We start from the raw sequence: 18875 nt of genomic DNA on the forward strand, positions 1-18875 counted from the left end.
CACAAACCTTCATCTTGTGAGGGTTACATGTGTGTGGATCTTTACCAGCCAGAGTGTTGAGCTCCAAGACGAGAGCCTCAGAGGCCGTGGGCAGCGGGGAGGAGAGCTGGAGGTCGAGGCCCTGCTCCTGGGCACAGTGGAGCAGAGCCTGGTTCAGGTCTGGTTGGGGAAGCAGCAGACCCAGGAGGTGGGCTGCTGTGACGCTGTCAAAGGGTCTGGTGCTGGTGCTGAGGTCCAGAGCGGCCCGAAGAACACAGGACTTTCTCTCAGGAAGCTGAAACGCATTTAGAGGTTGGAAATTTCTTTTTTTTATTTTTTTTTTATTTCATCCTGTAAATTCAAAAAGGTTAATTCAATTTTTAGTCTAATAAATTCATAAAAACTAATGATTGTTTATCTTTTCTAAAAAATAATCTCAGGTTGGAAATTTCTACTAAAATGTGCAACTTCACGTATTAAAAGGTTCGGCTGTTTGCAGCAAGCAATAAAAAATCTGCAACCAGGCGATGGCTTGAGCCAGCGTCACCGACAAAAGCAGAAAATTAGAAGCAACAAAGTACTGAGATGGACTTTTGTTTCTGACCAAAGACTAATATTCCCAGTTTAATTTGCAAATAAATTCTTTTAAAGTCTGAAAATGTGATTTTCTGGATTTATTTTACTCATTTGTTCTCTCATAGTTGAGAAATATCTGCGATGAAAATCGGAGACTTCTCTCATCTTTTAAGTGGGAAAACTAGAACAAAACTTTTTACACCCTGTGTAGATGTCCACACAGTTATTTAAATATTCCACAAAAGGAATGGCCACTAAATAAACACATAAATAAATGAATAAATAGATAAACGATAAAGAGCCATAAGACGGAGAGGGCATGGTGTTTACCTGAAGGCCAACAGCCGACGGGGGGAGCTGCTGCAGCAGCACCGTGGCCAGCTGCTTCACTTCCAGGAAGTTGCTGGCCACACAGTAAAGGACGTTCTGAGCATGTGCGGAGGTCACAACCTCGCCGAGGGAGAAAACGTCCGGTCCTAGACGCGGAGAAGATGGACAGGCACCAGAAGGGAAGACGTGCAGCAGCATACAGGAAGTAACAAGAAGAAGAGCATTTGCTGAGCAGGGCTCAGTCGGCAACAATGCAAACTTCCTACAGCGACTCGATTCACAAAAGCCTCCTTTGGTTCATTCAATCAGATTAGATTTTAATTTATTTACTGATATTTATGGAACAACCATATTTATACAATAATTAATAAATACATGCTCAGATCATTTTAATAAAGCACCGAGTCCGTTTACATGACCAATAACATAAGATATCTGGAAGTAATCAGATTACTGTTATAATCTGATGTGCTGCATCTTCATACTCTTCTGAAATACAATGATCAAAAAATCGTTGTGTACCAGTGTCACCAGTCCGATGTCAGATGGTTTTTACCCTGAAGTGTCAGCATTGCGTTATAAGAACGTGTGTATGTATATGTATAAGCGTATATGTATTTATATATATGTATTTTAACATGAGCCTTATGAGAAATGTAATGTTTGATGATATTGAGTGTCTGAAGAAATGTAAACAGATTGTAGGTTAGTGCAGTTGTTGTAAATTTTTAAATACCTTTTAAATTGTATGTCTTTGTCTGCCCAGGGACTGCAGATGGAAACTAGCTAAGGCTAAATCTGGTACAAGGCATCTTTTGTTCATGTTTTTTTTTTTTTTTTTTTTTTTTTTTTTTTTTTTTTTTACACATGGTCCCTGACAAATAAGCTTTTTTTTTTTTTTTTTTTTAAAAGGTTAAAAAAAAAAAAGGTTTAAAAAAAAAAAAAAAGGTTTAAAAAAAAAAAAGAAACAACAAAAAACAAGCGGCAACCTCCAGCGGTTAAAAGTGAAGCCTATATGGAAGTGCATAAACCTGCAGTTCCCCCTTCATCCACTAGGGGCTGGCTGCAAAACAGAGCAAATCCCCATAGACTCCCATGTTGAAAAGACCAACTTCACAGCAGAATTAAACATGTTTACAGCCTGGTTCAAAAATCCATTTTCGGTTTATAGGTCAGGTTTACCTTCATGACAACTGCGGGGGGAGTGAATTTTTTTCTAAATCGCCCGTTTTAAAATAATTTAATCTCAAAGTTCGGCACATTTAGGGGCGTGTCCTTTTGATTGGCTGGCACCAATCTCCGGCTTCATGGAAGAAGAACGTAGAACAATTGTGGTTTTAAGACGGTTAGCAACGTGACTTAGCTTTAGCCCGCTTACCTCCGTTAGCTGGCTAGCTCCTGTTAGCTCTGAATTAGCTCGGTTAGCTCTTAGCTACAGAAAGCTCGGAGTTCGCTCGATGTCAATCATCCACCATGACACTCACGGCCCCCCTCTCAGCTCCACCTCTTTGCCCATATTTGTATTTTCCGAGCGAGACGACGCGCATGACGCTGCCAAGATGGCGATGGTAGGAACTGCCCAATGAGCTTCAATTCAGCTCTTCAGAAACCTACGGGTGACGTCACGGAGGCTACGTCCATCTCTTTATATACAGTCTATATGGTGTGAACATGGCCGATCCCGCGGTTGTAGCATTAGCTGCTAACATAAGCGCTAAACGGTTCACAGGTGCTGAGATGGAAAAATCTGAATTTGGAAAAAGGAAGTGCTTTTTTTTCATACAAGTTTAAAAATCTATGTTGGATTAACTAAATTTGAATTGATTCAAACCGAATAATCTATTTTTTAAACCGAGCTCTAATGCTTTAGACAGATTTAGATTTAGATTTAGAGTATCTAGAGCCATCAGTATGAGTCCCACGGCTGCTTCAGGCACCAACAAGAAACTTTAACTTTTAAGTAACTTAGAAAGATGTGAGTACAAAATATTTTGCCGAGTGACATTAAAGATGTGGCATCTATGGAGGTGGTGCAAGTTGTTGTTAGAAGTCGTGAGCAGGTGGTGTACCGGTGGTGAAGGTGAAGAGCTGACCCAGCAGACCCAGCAGGTGGAGGGACATGAGGCATTTTGAGAACGAAGCTCCGGGGAGTAGAACCTCCAGCAGTGTCACACACAGCCACCGCAGGAACTCCTGCAGCGAAACCAACATCTAAACTCAGCCTGAGGCGACTGGCTCGTTTCATCTCATCATGTTTGAGTATTAAACCTTGTAGTGATGCAGTGTGCGGTGGTCTCCGTCTCTGTGCTCCTGGCTCCTCTCCTGCATCAGTCTCTTCTGCAGCAGCTGAGTGCTGTCCTTCACTCTGCAGAGCAGCTGTGTACAAGAACATTTAAAGCCACTGCCGCCTTTCTGGCTCATGACACGGCTTCCAGCAGCGGCCTTACCTTCTTCATCAGGCTGACTGTTTGCTGTCTGATGCCTGGTGATTGGCTGTTAAGATTCGGTGGGACAAAATGGCAGATCAGGTCCATTTCCTGTGAGCTCAAAACCTCAGTGCTGCGGTGGCTCTCGCACACCAAGCCCAAAGCATCTATCCTCACCTGTAGATGATGCCACAAAGAGTTAAACACGCTAAATAAGGTACAAAAAGTCACACAGAGTAACTGTTGCTGCTCATCAACACGGGAGGGATTGTTGTGTTTCCAAACAACATGTCAACAGCAAGAGAGATTATTAAGTTTTATTACAAGTATAAAACATGTCAGAGACCGCTGGAAATCATCTTGTGAGTGGACCTTCCTGCAGCCTTACCCAAAGGTCAGACTAAGCAATGCTCAGAGAAACTATAAAACGAACCCAAGATACACCTCAGACTCTCCAAGCCTCAGTTAGCACATTCAATGTTTACAGAGCATGTTGAAGGTTAGAATCCCCCTTGAATCAATATGTAGAAACTGATGCTGGATAAAAACACACTTATAAATACACTAGTTTGAACTTTTACAGTAGTTTCTGTTAGAATTTTACTACTGCATCTAAAACTGCAAGGCAGGGAGTGACATGATCAGTGAGACGTCGTGCAAGGAGCGCAGTACCAGCATCTAACCTGTAGATGGCGTGTACTCATTACTCTTCAAAAGAATAAATACACGCCATCTACAGGCAACATGTTGTTACTGCGCTCCTTGCGACTGGGTGCTCATCACGGCAGGGGTGGTTTTTTCAGCACAACACCGTCTCGTTGATCACCCTGTCTTGCAATTTTAGATGCAGTAGTAAAATTCTAACAGAAACTACTCCAAAACCCAAAAGTTTTTAATCTTTTGTTTTTAATCTACATACTGATTTAAGAGGGTTCTAACCTGCAACATGCTCTCGAAATTCATGACAGTCCGGTTCAAAAAAGACTGAACAAGTAAGATTTGTTTGGCGGAGTTGCAAGAGAAAATTTCTTCTGTCTAATAAGAACATGGCAGCACGGCTGGCCAGGAAGTGTTTTCTGACTTGTGAAATCTACTTGTATTTTCACACTTGACAAAAATAATACATGCAAAATTGATTTGCACTTGTTAATATTATGGAGACATGAGTTACAAAATTTATATCCCTAATCTTGCTCCAGTTGTAACAGGACAATTACCCTGAACACAGCAGCAAAAATAAAAAGATGTTGCAAATGTCCAGTAAACGTTCAGACCTCCACCTGGCTTATATGCTATGACAGGATCTTAAAGTTGCAGCCTGTGATTAATGTTAAGAAATCTCATACGTCATGAAAACTTGCATTTTTTATTAAAACACTTTACAAAAACAACCATCTTTTTAAAAATTCTCTGAGAAAAAGCCCTTTTTATCTTCCTGCTGTTGGTCCACATACATGATCGCTGCCATATTTGTGTTAAATTTTCAGAACGGTTTTATTTTTTATTTATTCATTTTAACCTGGTTCCCTTCAGGGATATTTTATTGTAATATAAATTCATTCATTCATTCATTATCCAAACCGCTTAATCCAGTGAAGGGTCGCGGGGAAGCTGGAGCCTGTCCAGGCAGTCTTTGGGCAAAAGGCAAGGTACACCCTAACCTAGGCCTCTTCAAATGGCGGCCCGTGGGCCACATGTGGCCCAGAACCAACCTCTATGTGGCCCAGCTTACGTAAAAGAATAAAGATATCAATCAAGAACCTTCAGTCATTCCTAGGCTGATTAAGTAGCCTACAATCCTACAGTTGTGCAGACCATGAATGGAACACTTGGTTGCCTGGCAACATTAACTGCAGTGTGTTGTTGTGTTTTGAAGTTGTAAGATAGCGCTAGCAAGCATGTCGCTCTCTGTCCCAAAACGCAAAATTAACAACGAAAACCGCAGATTCAACCCCGCCTGGACTGATAAGTATTTGTTTATTTTTCCGTCACATTCCAGTGCCAAACTCATGTGTTTAATATGCAATGAGTGTGTGGCAGTGTTTAAAGATTATAATGTGAGGAGGCACCACATCGAGAAGTTTAGTTTGATATGAACTTTTTATGTTAAGTTAGGGGAAAAATAAGCTCTGTCAAATAAAATAAAATAATTTTCATTATTTTATTTTGTGCGTTTGTCCTTGTCATGACGGACTGAATTTAAAATAGAAAAATTAATAAACTACTTATTTTTCAAAATGTAAAAGTCTTATTTATTTATTTTTACAGATTTCTTTTCCCTTACTTTATTTACTGGCTCTGATCATTTTTTTTTATTTAAAAATCTGGTCCACCTGAATATCTAACAGAGTAGACCTGCCCTGGACAGCTTGCCAGTCCATCACAGGGCCTTTAATATAAGTTATACTTCATAATTGATATTACCGCTTACCTCTTCACTGTTTTATTATCTTCATGTACTTTATCATGTTTTTAGAATTTTAGCATACTGTCTGGTGTTCCTCAGAGGGAACCCTCAGTGTCAGGTGTTATGTTGGGCTGCGGGGGCCGCCTTTCACCTTGCTGCTGTGGTCTGGTCAACCCCTGGTGCAGACGGGTCCTGCAACAGTGTTTTCTTTCCAGGCTCCTCTGTGCTCAGCAACACATAACTATATGTATACGTGATGATAAAGACAAGTGCTGCTGGTTGTGTCATCGTTATTCTGTTTTTTCTCAGTTTACCATCCTATAGGTGCTCTCAATGATTGCCTGCTTTGTTTTCTGTTTGGTTTCTTTCCAGGTTCAGCAGCTGGTTGTCTGCTGTTTTGTTGCCTCTTTTTATCATGTGACGGTTCCTTCCTGCCTCTCAGGTCTTCCTGTTATTGTCACTCAGTCTCTCCTCCCCCTCCACCTTAATGAGAAGCACACCTGTCCCTCATCACTACCATTATAAAACCAGATCACTCCACCATGGCAGCTAGCAGACAGTCATCAATCTCTTCCACTTGATTCCTTCCCTGAAGAATTTTGTCATTAAAACCCATTTACCATTTGAACTTTCTACCTTTATTTCTCTTCACTCTCATCCTCACATTCCTCCTTCCTTTGTTTCTCCTTGTCAGGTACAAACATGTAACTTAGCAATAACCAAAATAAGAACAATACTCCGGTTTTAACGGGAGCTTTATGTCCATTATATCCACTGAAATCTCTTGTCTCCAAGGCAAAGCAAATCGGTTTGCAGCAACACGGCAGTCAGACCATCGTCCTGCTTGTTATGATGCTGGACGGGGAAAATGAGAAAAAACTGACCTGATCATGTTTGTGTATCAGAGCTTGTTTCAGCAGGCAGAGTGGGACCAGGCCTCCCCAAAGACCATCCTCAGATGATGGAATGACTCCTTGGGCTCTAGCTGCCCGAAGACATGTCATCAGTGCTCCGAGAGCTCCCCTGCTGCCTGAAGGACCCGGTGAGACTGCAAAGTAAAGGAAAACCAGCTTACAGTATCTAGATGGGCTGTAACTACGTTGCTGCTTTGTTTTACACCTGGAAGAGTCATAAAAACCTGAAAGATGAGAATTCTCTGTAGGAAGCAGAGAGTTGTGTACCTGCTCTGCAGGGTGGGGCTTCCTGCAAGCCCTGGACCATGTGTGCCAGGCTGGAGGGGCTACAGCGGAGCAGCTTGGGCAAAAAGTAGTCTAGGATGTACGTGGTCTGGTCCAGCCTCGCACGGCACAGCACGTGCAGCAGAGGTGTTACCCACGTCTGATGCCAGCTCTCCATCCAGTCCTCTGTGTTTGCATGGCAACCTGCTGCGCCCGCCAGCTGCGCCTTGTGGCTGACAAACAGCCTCTCCAGCAGGTCGCTGGCATAAGGAGCCAGGGTCTGGTCGCCCATCAAGCCCAGGAGGTGGTCTGGCAGCTGGGGCTGGACGCTGAGCAGATGTTGGGCCCCGTAGAGCTCCACCAGGCAGCCCAAAGAGCCGTACTTCCCCCTCATGTGCCACTCCAGGCCCAGCAGATTGTGAGTGAGCTGAGTGATGTAAGGATCCTCTGCTGGGCTGGAGATGGACGGGCTGGCGTGCTGATGGAGGAGGAGGAGGTTGCGGAACAGCGAACGGGTCTGGTGGCGGACGCCATCCAGCGGATGCTCCCAGTGGGAGTAGATGTGCTCCAGCAGATGCTGCTGTAGTTCAGAGTCTCCACTGAGGGATTTCTGGAGGCTTGGTGGACACAGGTTGCTTTGCAGACAGTCCAGGGCCGCGCCACTCCACAAGGTCAAGACCCGAGCCACCACCATCGCTGTACTGGACTCCTTTACGCTACAGTGAATATCAAAATTACTCCAGAGAAAACCAGGCTTGTTGATGAGATTTAACCGACTTGGCAGATCTGTACCTGACGTCCAGATCCAGCAGGATGTCTGGAACCAGCAGTAGCAGCTCCTCCCACTGCGCTCCTGGGAGTGCACCTTTCCAGCTCAGCATGGCCAGAGCTCCGTGACACAGGTACAGAGAAACGCCAGGCGGACGTCCACCGCAACACAGACCATCACACCTCTGCCGGAGCCACTGAGGAGCCGAACCTGAAGCCGAACCCGAACCTATTGCTGAGTTACGCAGTAAGCTGCACACCTAAAAAACAACCAGCAGCAACTTAACAACAAGACAATAGTTCAGTTATTCTGTTGCTGGTGTGATCCTGGTTTCCACACACCACACCTCAACGCGTCTTCGGGTGAAAGATGTGTCGACGAGTTTACAAATGTTAACTAAAACGTACTTCTTGACTGTTTGCAGGAGAGTGGGTGTGTGGATTATAGTGGAAAAGCTCTTGGAGAGGTCAGCAAGACTAGAAACGTTTAAAAGAAGCAACATCTCTCAGAAAGGTTCAGACAGGGTGATGTGAGGCACAGTTAGTGCTTAGTCTGCATTTCATGATGTACCAGCTCTTGTTTTCACTCTGTGTGACCTGCAGGCATGTCAGTCCTGCAAACACGGCCTGTTGGATTAGATCAGGGGTGATCAAGTCCGGCCCTCGAGATCTACTGTCCTGCAACCTGCAGCTGCATCCCTTCTCTAACACACCTGAAACAGATGAGTGAATTCCCTCATCGGCAGGTCGTTCAGCTCCGCAGAGGCCTGGTAAGGAGCCATTTATTTAATGCAAGTGTGTTGGAGAAGGGATGCATCTCCAACACACCTGCAGCTGCAGGATAGTAGATCTGGAGGAGCAGCCGTGGATTAGAAGCAGTATGCGGTTTAGTGAGGAACGCAAGATGCTCCTTGGAAAAAGTTGTCTGAATGGGAGGAAGATGCTGCTCTGTAACGGCTCTGTTCATAACTTTGCTTTTTTAGATCCTCTTCGTGATTAATAACATTAGGAACATTAAGTTAGACAGTCCGTCTCGTATTTAGGAACCGACGATGCAGCGTCCATGATTACCAAAACAGAATTAATATCTGGGTTTTGTCTGATGATGTTCTTCCTGGTTCTGCTCCAGACCGTTGTCTGTGACAGCGCATCTGCATCCTGTTCACATGTATCCTATTCTTTACGTAACAGAGCTGAAACCTGCATTCATGGATTTCAGGGTAACCCGTGTTCACAGACAAGAGATTTCTGGAAGTCTTCCTCAGAACATCATGTCTCTTATTAATGCAGTTGCATGAAGGCCTGATGATCATGAGGATTACATGTTTACTGATTTCAACAGATTCTCAGGAACATTTGATGCTTTCATCGTTTTAGGATTGCCACAAGTTTACTGAACTTCATCATTATAGCCGAGAGCCTCTCTAAGCTCCTCCTTTTTACACCGGGATCATCGCATGACTGCTGGCTAAAACATTTGAAATGTCTTTTATCATTACTGTGAATAAAACATTGGTTTATGAGGCACGCAGATGATTTCATTCTGATTGTTTATTTACATTTTATGAAACACCTCAGCTTTATGGAAATGGGATTATAGTTTTGTGTTGAATACTTTTTTTTTTCCAAGGCAAAATTAAGTCAGACAAACTCACCACAGAGGCGACTTCATCTCCGGAGCCCATGACAGACCTGATCAGCAGCACCACAGCCATGCCTGCTGTACTCTGAACCGACTGGATGAACTCCTCTGCATGGAGAGAAGTGCAGAGGAGGAAATTTGTGAAAAGCAAATGAATAATTTTCAATTTTTTAATGTTATTTACAAGTTATAATAAAAATCTGTCTGATTATATTTAATGAATTTCACAGCAGGGACTATTTACTTTGCTATAAGTTGCATGTTTTCTTCTCTTCACACACCAGTGAAGCTTTGCCATTTATCTAGTTTAGATCTTTTTCTTTATCTGAATCAGAATGGTCTTTATTGCCAAGTGTGTTTGCACATGCAAGGATTTTGTCTTGAGATGATGGTGCAGAAACAAGAGAAACAGAACAAATAATTATACAAACAGACAGAGCATAAACATAAAGATTATTTACAGGAAGTATAAAATAATCCATATCTATAGAAAAGAAAAGGTCTGTACACGCATAAATATACAGTTGTGCTCATATTTATTCATACCCTTTCATTAAAGAAGGAAAAACACAGCTGCCTGTAAATAAAAATTTTAGGAAAATAATTACATTATTTTCTAATTCGGGTTCAATAGAAATATTATTTTTAAAAAGCAAACAAATAAGATAATTTCTTACATATTACATCACTCATAAATCAATATTTTGTTGAACAATCCTTTAATGTTTCCGCTACCGTCAGGTGTTTTCTGTTCCTCTCAGTCAGACTTCTGCACCTGTTGACAGGTATTTTGTCCCACTGTTCAAGAGAAAAGTCCTCTAATTTGTCCAGGACTAATTTGTTTTTTTCTTTCTTTCTTCAACTTAATTAAATGACAAAACAGTGTCTCATATAACGAAATTATATTTTTTGCAAATTTTTGGTTATTGTTCCTTTTTTAAGTCTCCAGTTATTTGAGTGACTGTTGTAAATTCAGCCTTTTCTTTAATGAAATGGTATGAATACATATGAGCACAACTCTATATATATATAAATATATACAGTGTATGTTTCTTACCATCTGTGAGGATAGCAATATAGCAGCCCAGTATGCTGCCTAGTGTCTCATCCAGGTTTCTCTGGTCCTGGTGAGTCTGCAAGGCCACACTGAGGGTGTCTTGAGATCTCTGAAGCACAAGCATGGAGGTCTTCACAGCAGTCAGGCAGGACTGCATAAGCTGGGCCTGTGCAATGTGACGGCCTGCAAGGCCACTAAATCAACAGCAGGGGGCGACAGAGACACACATCTGTAAGAGCCCAAGTGCTGGAAAAGCAGGATGAATGTTTTCCTCAGCATCAACAGAAAGTACAGAAAGTAGGTGCAACCAGTCACAAAAACAAAAGATAGCTGGTATTGTATGTTCACTTGGATTCATACAAAAAATACTAAATATATTTTCAGAAAGAGTGGACAATCTTCCTCTGTCATACTCTTTTATTTACTCCTAAAATCATCCAAGTCTGAGCTGCAGCAAGCATAAAGTTATTTCCAGTTTTTGCATTTCGTTACTTTTGACACATAATATTTGTCTACACTCCTGATATGAGGATGACAGTGTTACATTTATTCATGAAAAATGGCTTTACTCTTCATAGACTTTCTCAAGTTTTTGCAGAGACGTTTAGGTTGGATATAGAGTAACTATATCCAACCTAAATGTCTCTGCAAAAACTACAACTACCTTACCTGTTCTGATGAAGGTACCCAAGCAAAACCTTGTGAAGAAAATGCAACACTATAAAAGAAAAAGAGGACTTGATATGATTGAGACAGAATATAGAAGTTTCTCCCTTATATTTACTTAAAATGAGATGGGTACTAACCTTCAGCCAGCAGCTTATTAATGCATCTCTCACCTACAGATATACAATTTGCAAGATATTATTTACCTTGGCACACAACAGGGTGTATGACATGTTTGTTAACCGCAGTAACAAAGGCAAAGAGGCAAACACTCACCAAGAGGAAAGCCATCCAGACATGCAGAGATGGTGTCTACAGTCTGCGGGAACCGATCTGAAGATGAACTGGACATGCAGTCACACAAGCAGGCGGACAAACTGTTTACAGTCCGATCCTGAAGCCATGCAGGGACCGAACTTAAGGCACTGAGGAGAGCAACAACAGAAACACCAAATACTGACATTTGTTTAGTTTCAAATGCTAGTTTATATTATAACCACAAAGAAATACCCAGTACTGATTCAGGAAAATCAAAGCAAAGAATCTTGCATGTGAACATTAAGTTTTTGGTTCATTAAATAGGCAAACCTGGCAATGGCTCGTCGCAGAGGATTCTTGGCCCGCAGGGAGGTATAAATCAGCGCTAGGGTGTTCAGACAAGCATCTAGAGCTCCACCAGGCGGCTGTTCACTCAGTGTCTCCAACTGAGATCCCACCTGAGGAAGCATTGGCAAAAATTTACTGTATGTGGTAAAGGTATAAATACAAGCAAAGTCTGCAGCTCATCCAGAATGCTGCCGCTAGAGTTTTAACTAGAACTAAGAGGTCTGAACACATCACGCCAGTTTTAACATCTTTACACTGGCTCCCAGTCAATCACAGGATAGATTTTAAAACCCTGCTGATTGTTTACAAATCCCAGAATGGTTCTGGACCAGAATACATCTGTGATATGTTCAGAGAATATAAACCAAGCAGAGCTGTTTGATCCAAATACCCGGGTTAACTAGTCCAGACCCGAGTCCAGACTAAACATGGAGAAGCAGCATTTAGCGGTTACGCTGCAAACAAGTGGAATAATCTGCCAGTGGAGATTAAACTTTCACCAAATGTAAAAACTTTTAAATCAAGGTTAAAACATTTCTTTTCTCATGCGCCTATTCATGACATCTGCAAAGTAACTTTTAATTAATTCTGCTTTTAATTATCTTAATATAATTTATGATTTTATTGTGATTTTGTTATTAGTATTTTCTTTTATGCTTTTTTTTTTTCCTGTAATGCTTTTAATGTTCCATGTAAAGCACTTTGAATTGTCTTGTACATAAAAAGTGCTATACAAATAAACTTGCCTTGCTTCATTAACCAACTAGAGAATATTGTGATCAACACAGAAAAAAGCACCTTTTTAATCAGCTGTATCTGCTGCACTGGTTGAGACAGCTCCAGACAGGACTGCAGAGTCTGGGCGACCTGCCGGACTCCATCTTCTCCTTCATCCACAGAGAGGGATGCTGTGGGTGATCAAAACAAATGGTGTGAACACAAGCATGGATGGACAATTCAACTCAATGCAAAACCTGTTATTTACCAATCAGTTTTTGTAGTTTCTCCTCGTCCAGAGCCACAGCCTCTACTTTGGCCGTCTTCTTCTTCACAACCATGACTTTACTCTGTGGGACAACTTTTTAAAAAAAAAACAAAAAAAAACAGTATGCTCAGACTGAAGGTTGAAATGCAATAAAAGACACTGACAACCTCAGCAGACCACAGATTTCCCCAGAAACCTCCGGACTACGTGCCACACACATGGATTTACACATAGCAGCCACATGTTCAAAGTGTTTATGATTTCATTACATCTAGCTTTACTTTAACTAAAAGTCAAGATGCTTCGACAAGCGTTAGCCAACAGTAGCTCACTGTCTGAAAATTACTTTACAAATAAACTAAACATTGCTACTCCGCAGGTAACAGAACAAGACATTGCCACATTGCTCACCCAGAAAAAGCAACTAAACCAAAGTGTTATGTTAAAATATAAGAGGAATTCACGTCAACTCTGCATGTGGTTTAGCTCTCCTTCAAATGGTAGCTGTGTGTTTATTATCGGTAAAAATTCACTGTGGATATTTTGCACTTCCGTATAATTTCAAATAAAAAGTACCTTCAAACCGCATGTTTTGCAATTCAATCACATGTCGATGGCTTTTATAAATAAGATTTTATATTATGTCAAAAACCCTAACGATATTGTTTTTTAAAATTGAAAAGTGTTCACTCATGACTTTGTTAAATTGAAGAAGAAAGTTTTATTTGATAGAAAGTAGTTTTACTTCCGGTATTGTTATTGGACACTTAACGCACCATGGCAACGCACCATACGCGTACGCCGCACACGTGAAACGTCACTTCCCACAATTTCCTATTGACCGCCTTCAGAAAGTGGGCTGTCCATGAGGTAGCGCTCGTGATTTCTATTGGTAGATAACACTTGTCAATCAAAGTAGAGCGGCCCTTTAGGAACGCCTACCTATTATCTGATTGGATATGTTGTGTGAGGCCACGCCCTTTTTAAGAGCAGCTCCGACCCAGCTCCAACTTTCGCCTGAAACCTGAAATGAAATTCTCAGGGAAAGAGAGAAACTCACTGTTTTTTAGTCATGAATTAGGATTTTCTCCGCGGAAATAAGAACTAATACTCAGACGTGGAACTTGACATGCTGTGAAGACAACCAAAAGGAAGACATCACAGCTTTTTTTTTTACACTAGGTAAGTCGAGAAAGGTTTAGAGAAGAAAACGGTCGTTTCGTTAATTAAAAAAAGAAAGGGAAACGACAGCTGACAGTTTTAGTCAACAATTTTATATCAACTCATGGAGGTTTTGGTGTAAAACATTTGTTATGTACACATTATTCGCTAAAACACAAATATGAAAACATTTATGAATATTTATTCTCAGTTAACTTTTATAAATAAAGTAACAGTTTTCTGCCATTGATGGATTTAGTTCATTATAAATTAGGTTAGTTATCCTAGCTTCAGCACTTTATTTAAGGAAAGTTTGCTAAAAATGTCGTAACTAAGTCGAGTTTAGGACTTGTAAATGTTAACAATATTACTATAACATATATAAAAATACATATGAAGGTGTATAAAACATTCATGTAGAAAACTAACACAGAGTTTAGGTTAGCCTTGGCCAACTCACAAACTTACATTTTAACAACTGTATAAACCATTAGAAGTTTTCTTTGGGAATTTAAAAATGTTAAATAAACCAACTTTATGTTTATAGTAACACTTGAATAGATAATTCATTTTTAATACATATTACACTCAAGTTGGAGGATTTGATATTGTTTATTTTCTGTGAAGAATGGGGCATATTTTAAATACTTTATTTAAAATAGAGTGGAGTTATGGCACTCAGTGGCCAATTAGTCCTCATTGAAGAGATGGGATGTATTTAATCACACCATCCTGTGTCTTTACAGTGACACTGTCTTTACAAATAAAATTTAAGAAAAAGAAAGAAAGGAAGGAAGAAAAATAATAATTAAAATACATGCAATCACTAAGTTAGGGACAAAATGACACACTGGGAGTCACTGTTTAGGGGCGAAGTGGTCCCCAGTGTTTCCACCAACCACATCCTTGTCTTACCATTGAGGAATGTTGCCCCTGGGGGAAGGAATTAAGACTTTCAAGAAAGAAAGAAAAGGACTAATACTCTAACTGGATCAATTACCAAAGATGGATTTATAAACACATTTAAAATCATAAACTGGAGAATAATTTTGCAGTACAACATAAAAGATTAGATTATAACATCACTAAAGCCACTTAAATTTAGCAATGTGACAGAAAATCTTTGCAAATTATGACATATTTTAAGACGTATACATTAAAGAGTTAAAGATCCAACATTTATTCCTATTTCCTTTAGTCCTATATGATGATCTGCACACAGCATGCTGTGTTAGATTCCTTCCACCTTGTCCCCTCATGTTGTTTTGTTTTGTGGGGCTCAGCCTTGTTTTTTCTTGCTTTCGCCAGTGTTTACCACAGCAAGCAAGCAACAGAAATAAGCCTGTGGAAACCAGTTTATGGCCTTCCTCCACACATGTTGGCAGTCTCTTTGAAAGGAGGCCAGGCTGGTAATGAGAGGTTATTAGTTGGAGGGGAGAAACCCAGGCTCTTTATCTTCCTCTGCCTCCAACCCTCGCCTTTGCCATCAGAGATCCTTGTGTGTCCCTTTTTCTTCATTTGACTGTCTCTGCGTTTACTGACTGTTTTCCAAAGTTAGCCCTGGAAAATGTGATGCAATTCTGTCCTTTGGAGTGACTGTGCGGCTGTGTTTTTGTGTTTGGCCGAGGGAAGTGATACGCCCACTGTCCACAGTGGTTCAGCTGGACTCAACCCTGGAACATTTCAGGTGATGGCTGTGAGGAAAGCATCTCCACAAGAAAAATTTTCTCTATCCATCTACACACACATGTTTATGCCTCTTCTTCTCCCCAGCTTTCATGTTATTCAGTTTTATGAGCAAGAAAACTTTAGTTTCTAGGATATTGAATGTGATAAAAATGTTTAATATTCCCCATCAGGCTTGTATGAAGAATCCAAACCTTGTGTGTTCAGAGCAAGGGAAGCAGGTTTATCTGCGAAGACAGGAGATGCCTCTGTTGGGTCATCAGACAAAGTAATGGCAGCCAGAATAAATTAACACACTGTTTTGATTGATTCTTTTTTTTCTGACTTGGTAAAAGTGTTGAATTATGTACTGAAATGAAGCAGAACAGGTTTGTGATTTTGATTTTGACATCTTTAACCTTATACTTTTATAACTATTAATAGTTTAAAATCTTTATTTTTAATTAAGGGGTGATGGAAAATGTTGAACAGCAAGCAGTACAGGTATATAGTGACCTAAAATAAGTCACTTGTGTCTTAAAATTATACCTGGACACCATAAATGTAGTTGTTTTCTTTGTTAAAACTGCAACACAAGTCAAGGACATTGTGACCCCTTATAGCTTCAAGGGGGACTTAAGAAGTGGAAACTGAAGTTAAACATCCAGCTGATCCCTGTGCTATAATGTTTGTGTGTATTTCAGAAGGTCGGGCAACATGTCAGAGGGGGAGGAGGCAATGAGCCAGGAGGACTGGAAGGAGAAGTGTCTGGTTCTGGAGGCGCTCCTCATGAAGTTCAGAGTCCAGATCATTAAGATTCGAGAGCTCACAGCAGACAAGGTTGGTTTAAGGAAACTGTTGTCTGTAAATTTGTTGTGTGACCAAATGTTGAAACAAACAAGTTTCAGATTTAGTCAATGCAAGTCTGAATTTTATCTGACACCATGGCCGCCCTGAGACAAGTTTGGATGTATCGACTGTTTTTTTATTTGATCATTTGGACGTTTTTTTCACCAGAAAGTGGAGCTTTGGAAACCGGGTCGGGAAAGTCAGTGAATTTCACAACGCCACCAATTGCTTCGCATGTTTACGATCCAAACACCTGTTTCCTGAATCAATGCTATAACTACATGTGCAAACCTCACTAATACAAGTTTCGTTGTAAACTCCATGTCTTCTTCTCTGGTTTACTGAATATCTATGGCAGCGTTACAGCACCACTGATAAACTACGGTCAAGCGAAAGGCTCATTTATCCTCTCTGCTAAAGACAGATATGCAGTATTTTGTCCATATTTGCATAATTTGTGCAACTGAATGTTTAGCACATTACTTTTAAAAAGTAATTAATTATAGTTACTTCTTGCAAGATGTATCTCAGTTAGTAACGGATTTACAGTATTATAAAAGTAACTAATTTCTCTAAAAACAAATTATTCCATCACTTTAAATAAAAAGATCAAATATGTTCCCTTTAAAAGAAATTCAAGTTCATTTGGATGTTCAGATATTAATAATAAACTAAATGGAAAACGTTAAGGTGCATAATTATAATAACACTGTCTGACTTCAGGTCGTTGGCAACAGAAATAACTCAGAGAAAACTTCTGGCTTGAAAGTATGATGGCGCCTGGTCACAACAGAGCACAGCACCCCTTCTCTGACTGAAAAATTTAGTGCATTCTCCAGTTCCAACCATGTCACTGTTAGCATAATAAAATCTAAACAAATATGACTGAGCAGTATTGTTGATGTGCAACCCAGATAAGGAACATAGAAGAAGAAAAAGTTGTGATGTTTTCATTGACAGTTGCTTTGTTTTATGTCACTTTCTGAAAAAGTACACTATTTTGATCCCCTCCACCGTTGCCATGTATGTTAATTTCTTTATTTATGGGGTTTCTTTGCCGAATCACCTACAGTGCACATTTAAAATGGCTGGTATGTTGCTGGTCTTCGACTCGTTGCGTTAAGAAAAACTCAGCTGCAATGTGAACTTCCCAGAAGTAGCTCCAGATATGTGCATAACAGATGTCATCGTGCCACTAAACAAGTAAAAAAAAAAAAAAAAAAAGCTGAGTTTTAAGGTCAGAAAGTTCTGCAGAGTGTCACGTCTTCAAAACTCTGTTTTGATGGCACAGTGACATTCTGTATATACATTTCTTGGGCATCCCCACCTGAAAGACCAGACCTCACAACTTCTTTTTTTTCATCCTGGTCCATTACCTTCCAGTAGCAACTGTCTTTGCGGCTTCGCATCACACACCATAAACAGGATGTCAGCAAACTGGTTGGTTGAACACACACCGTGGCGGATTCAGCAAAGAAACCCAAGATGACACTATTGGAGAAAGGGAAAAAAAGAAAGAGAGAAGGGATAAGACAAGAGTCAACATCAGACTGACTTTTACTTACTGGAGGCATCTCAGAGGAGAGACAGGATGCAGGATGGATGCTGAATGATGCAGATGTCGTTAGGGAACATCAAAGTGTGAATTTATGATAAAGTTCAGCAGTGTTGTTTTTCTGTTTCTTTGTATATTTTTTGATTTCTCACACTTCTTGCTCGTTCTGATGAAATCTGTTCGTGAGCCTTCCCGTTGAACCGATCAACATTCATCTGGATGGGTCACATGCCGTTAACCTTTTTGGTTAACTCACACAAGCCCTCCAATTATTGGAATCGCTACAATCTTTCATTAGAATGAGTGTGACACAGACAGATACATCTGTAGTACCCTGAATCCCACCTTACAATTTACAGTAGTTTTGACAGCAATAAGTGTGGTTTTTTTAATGTTTCCTATCGATCGTTTATTTAAAGGCACCTCCGTTCTCCTGGGAGCTCAGCTTGAAAGCAGATCTGCAGTGGCTATTTACATTTCCACATATGGAAACAGTAAGTTTCCACATGCAGGGAGACATCCAAATTCAAAGACCGAGTTGTGTTGTGTCTGGTGGGTACAGAGCAGCCCATCCTTCCCAGCTGGGCAACTTCGGACCGGCCAAAACTGCTCAGTGGCCTAGATCTGAAGCAGCTCTCCGGGGATGCTGATTAGAGCTCTAATGTAAACAGCAGTCTGACCGCAGAGCTCCGCCACGCATTGCATGATGGGACTGACCCAGCTCTCGTCAATTACAGAGTCAAAGTAAGCTCAGCTAGACAGAAAAACAAACTCCTGAAGGGACTTAAGATTTGCTTTGGTGGGTTTTTATAGCCCACGTTGCACATGTTAAAGTCTCTGCTGCTTATTTTGTCCACATCCATCCTTTATGACAGCTGTAACACATTTATGCACTCTGAGAAATACACAATGTGTTTTTTATTGTGTTCCTCCTTTCATGTCTTTGCTCAGAGCCGCAAGCTGTACTGTGAGTCCTGTTTGTAAATACCAAAGACAAAATATGGGATGCAGAAATATGTTGAAGT

The 18875-nt window shown here is 40.7% G+C and overlaps 2 protein-coding genes across 2 annotated transcripts in view; one reads left to right on the plus strand and one right to left on the minus strand.

Annotated features, from left to right (window-relative positions):
* Positions 1 to 13119, minus strand: part of thada (THADA armadillo repeat containing) — a 142203-nt gene extending 129084 nt beyond the window's left edge. Inside the window, exons 1-17 of the mRNA XM_079249231.1 lie at positions 13032 to 13119; positions 12621 to 12713; positions 12434 to 12543; positions 11618 to 11745; positions 11306 to 11454; positions 11170 to 11202; positions 11033 to 11081; positions 10364 to 10557; positions 9320 to 9414; positions 7689 to 7924; positions 6900 to 7612; positions 6603 to 6766; positions 3333 to 3488; positions 3154 to 3261; positions 2955 to 3078; positions 886 to 1031; positions 46 to 274 (exon numbers count right to left, since the gene is read on the minus strand). Of these exons, the coding sequence (XP_079105357.1) occupies positions 46 to 274; positions 886 to 1031; positions 2955 to 3078; positions 3154 to 3261; positions 3333 to 3488; positions 6603 to 6766; positions 6900 to 7612; positions 7689 to 7924; positions 9320 to 9414; positions 10364 to 10557; positions 11033 to 11081; positions 11170 to 11202; positions 11306 to 11454; positions 11618 to 11745; positions 12434 to 12543; positions 12621 to 12693 (2707 nt within the window). The 5' untranslated portion in view covers positions 12694 to 12713; positions 13032 to 13119. The remainder of the gene's footprint in view (positions 1 to 45; positions 275 to 885; positions 1032 to 2954; positions 3079 to 3153; positions 3262 to 3332; positions 3489 to 6602; positions 6767 to 6899; positions 7613 to 7688; positions 7925 to 9319; positions 9415 to 10363; positions 10558 to 11032; positions 11082 to 11169; positions 11203 to 11305; positions 11455 to 11617; positions 11746 to 12433; positions 12544 to 12620; positions 12714 to 13031) is intronic.
* A 3044-nt stretch (positions 13120 to 16163) lies between these two features.
* Positions 16164 to 18875, plus strand: part of plekhh2 (pleckstrin homology domain containing, family H (with MyTH4 domain) member 2) — a gene marked incomplete at its 5' end in the record, with an annotated part of 47036 nt that continues 44324 nt past the window's right edge. The window contains one exon of the mRNA XM_079249336.1: positions 16164 to 16286. Within this exon, the coding sequence (XP_079105462.1) occupies positions 16164 to 16286 (123 nt within the window). The remainder of the gene's footprint in view (positions 16287 to 18875) is intronic.

The sequence above is a fragment of the Telmatherina bonti genome (genome assembly GCF_933228915.1).
Source record: "Telmatherina bonti genome assembly, chromosome: 11".
NCBI lineage: Eukaryota > Metazoa > Chordata > Actinopteri > Atheriniformes > Telmatherinidae > Telmatherina > Telmatherina bonti.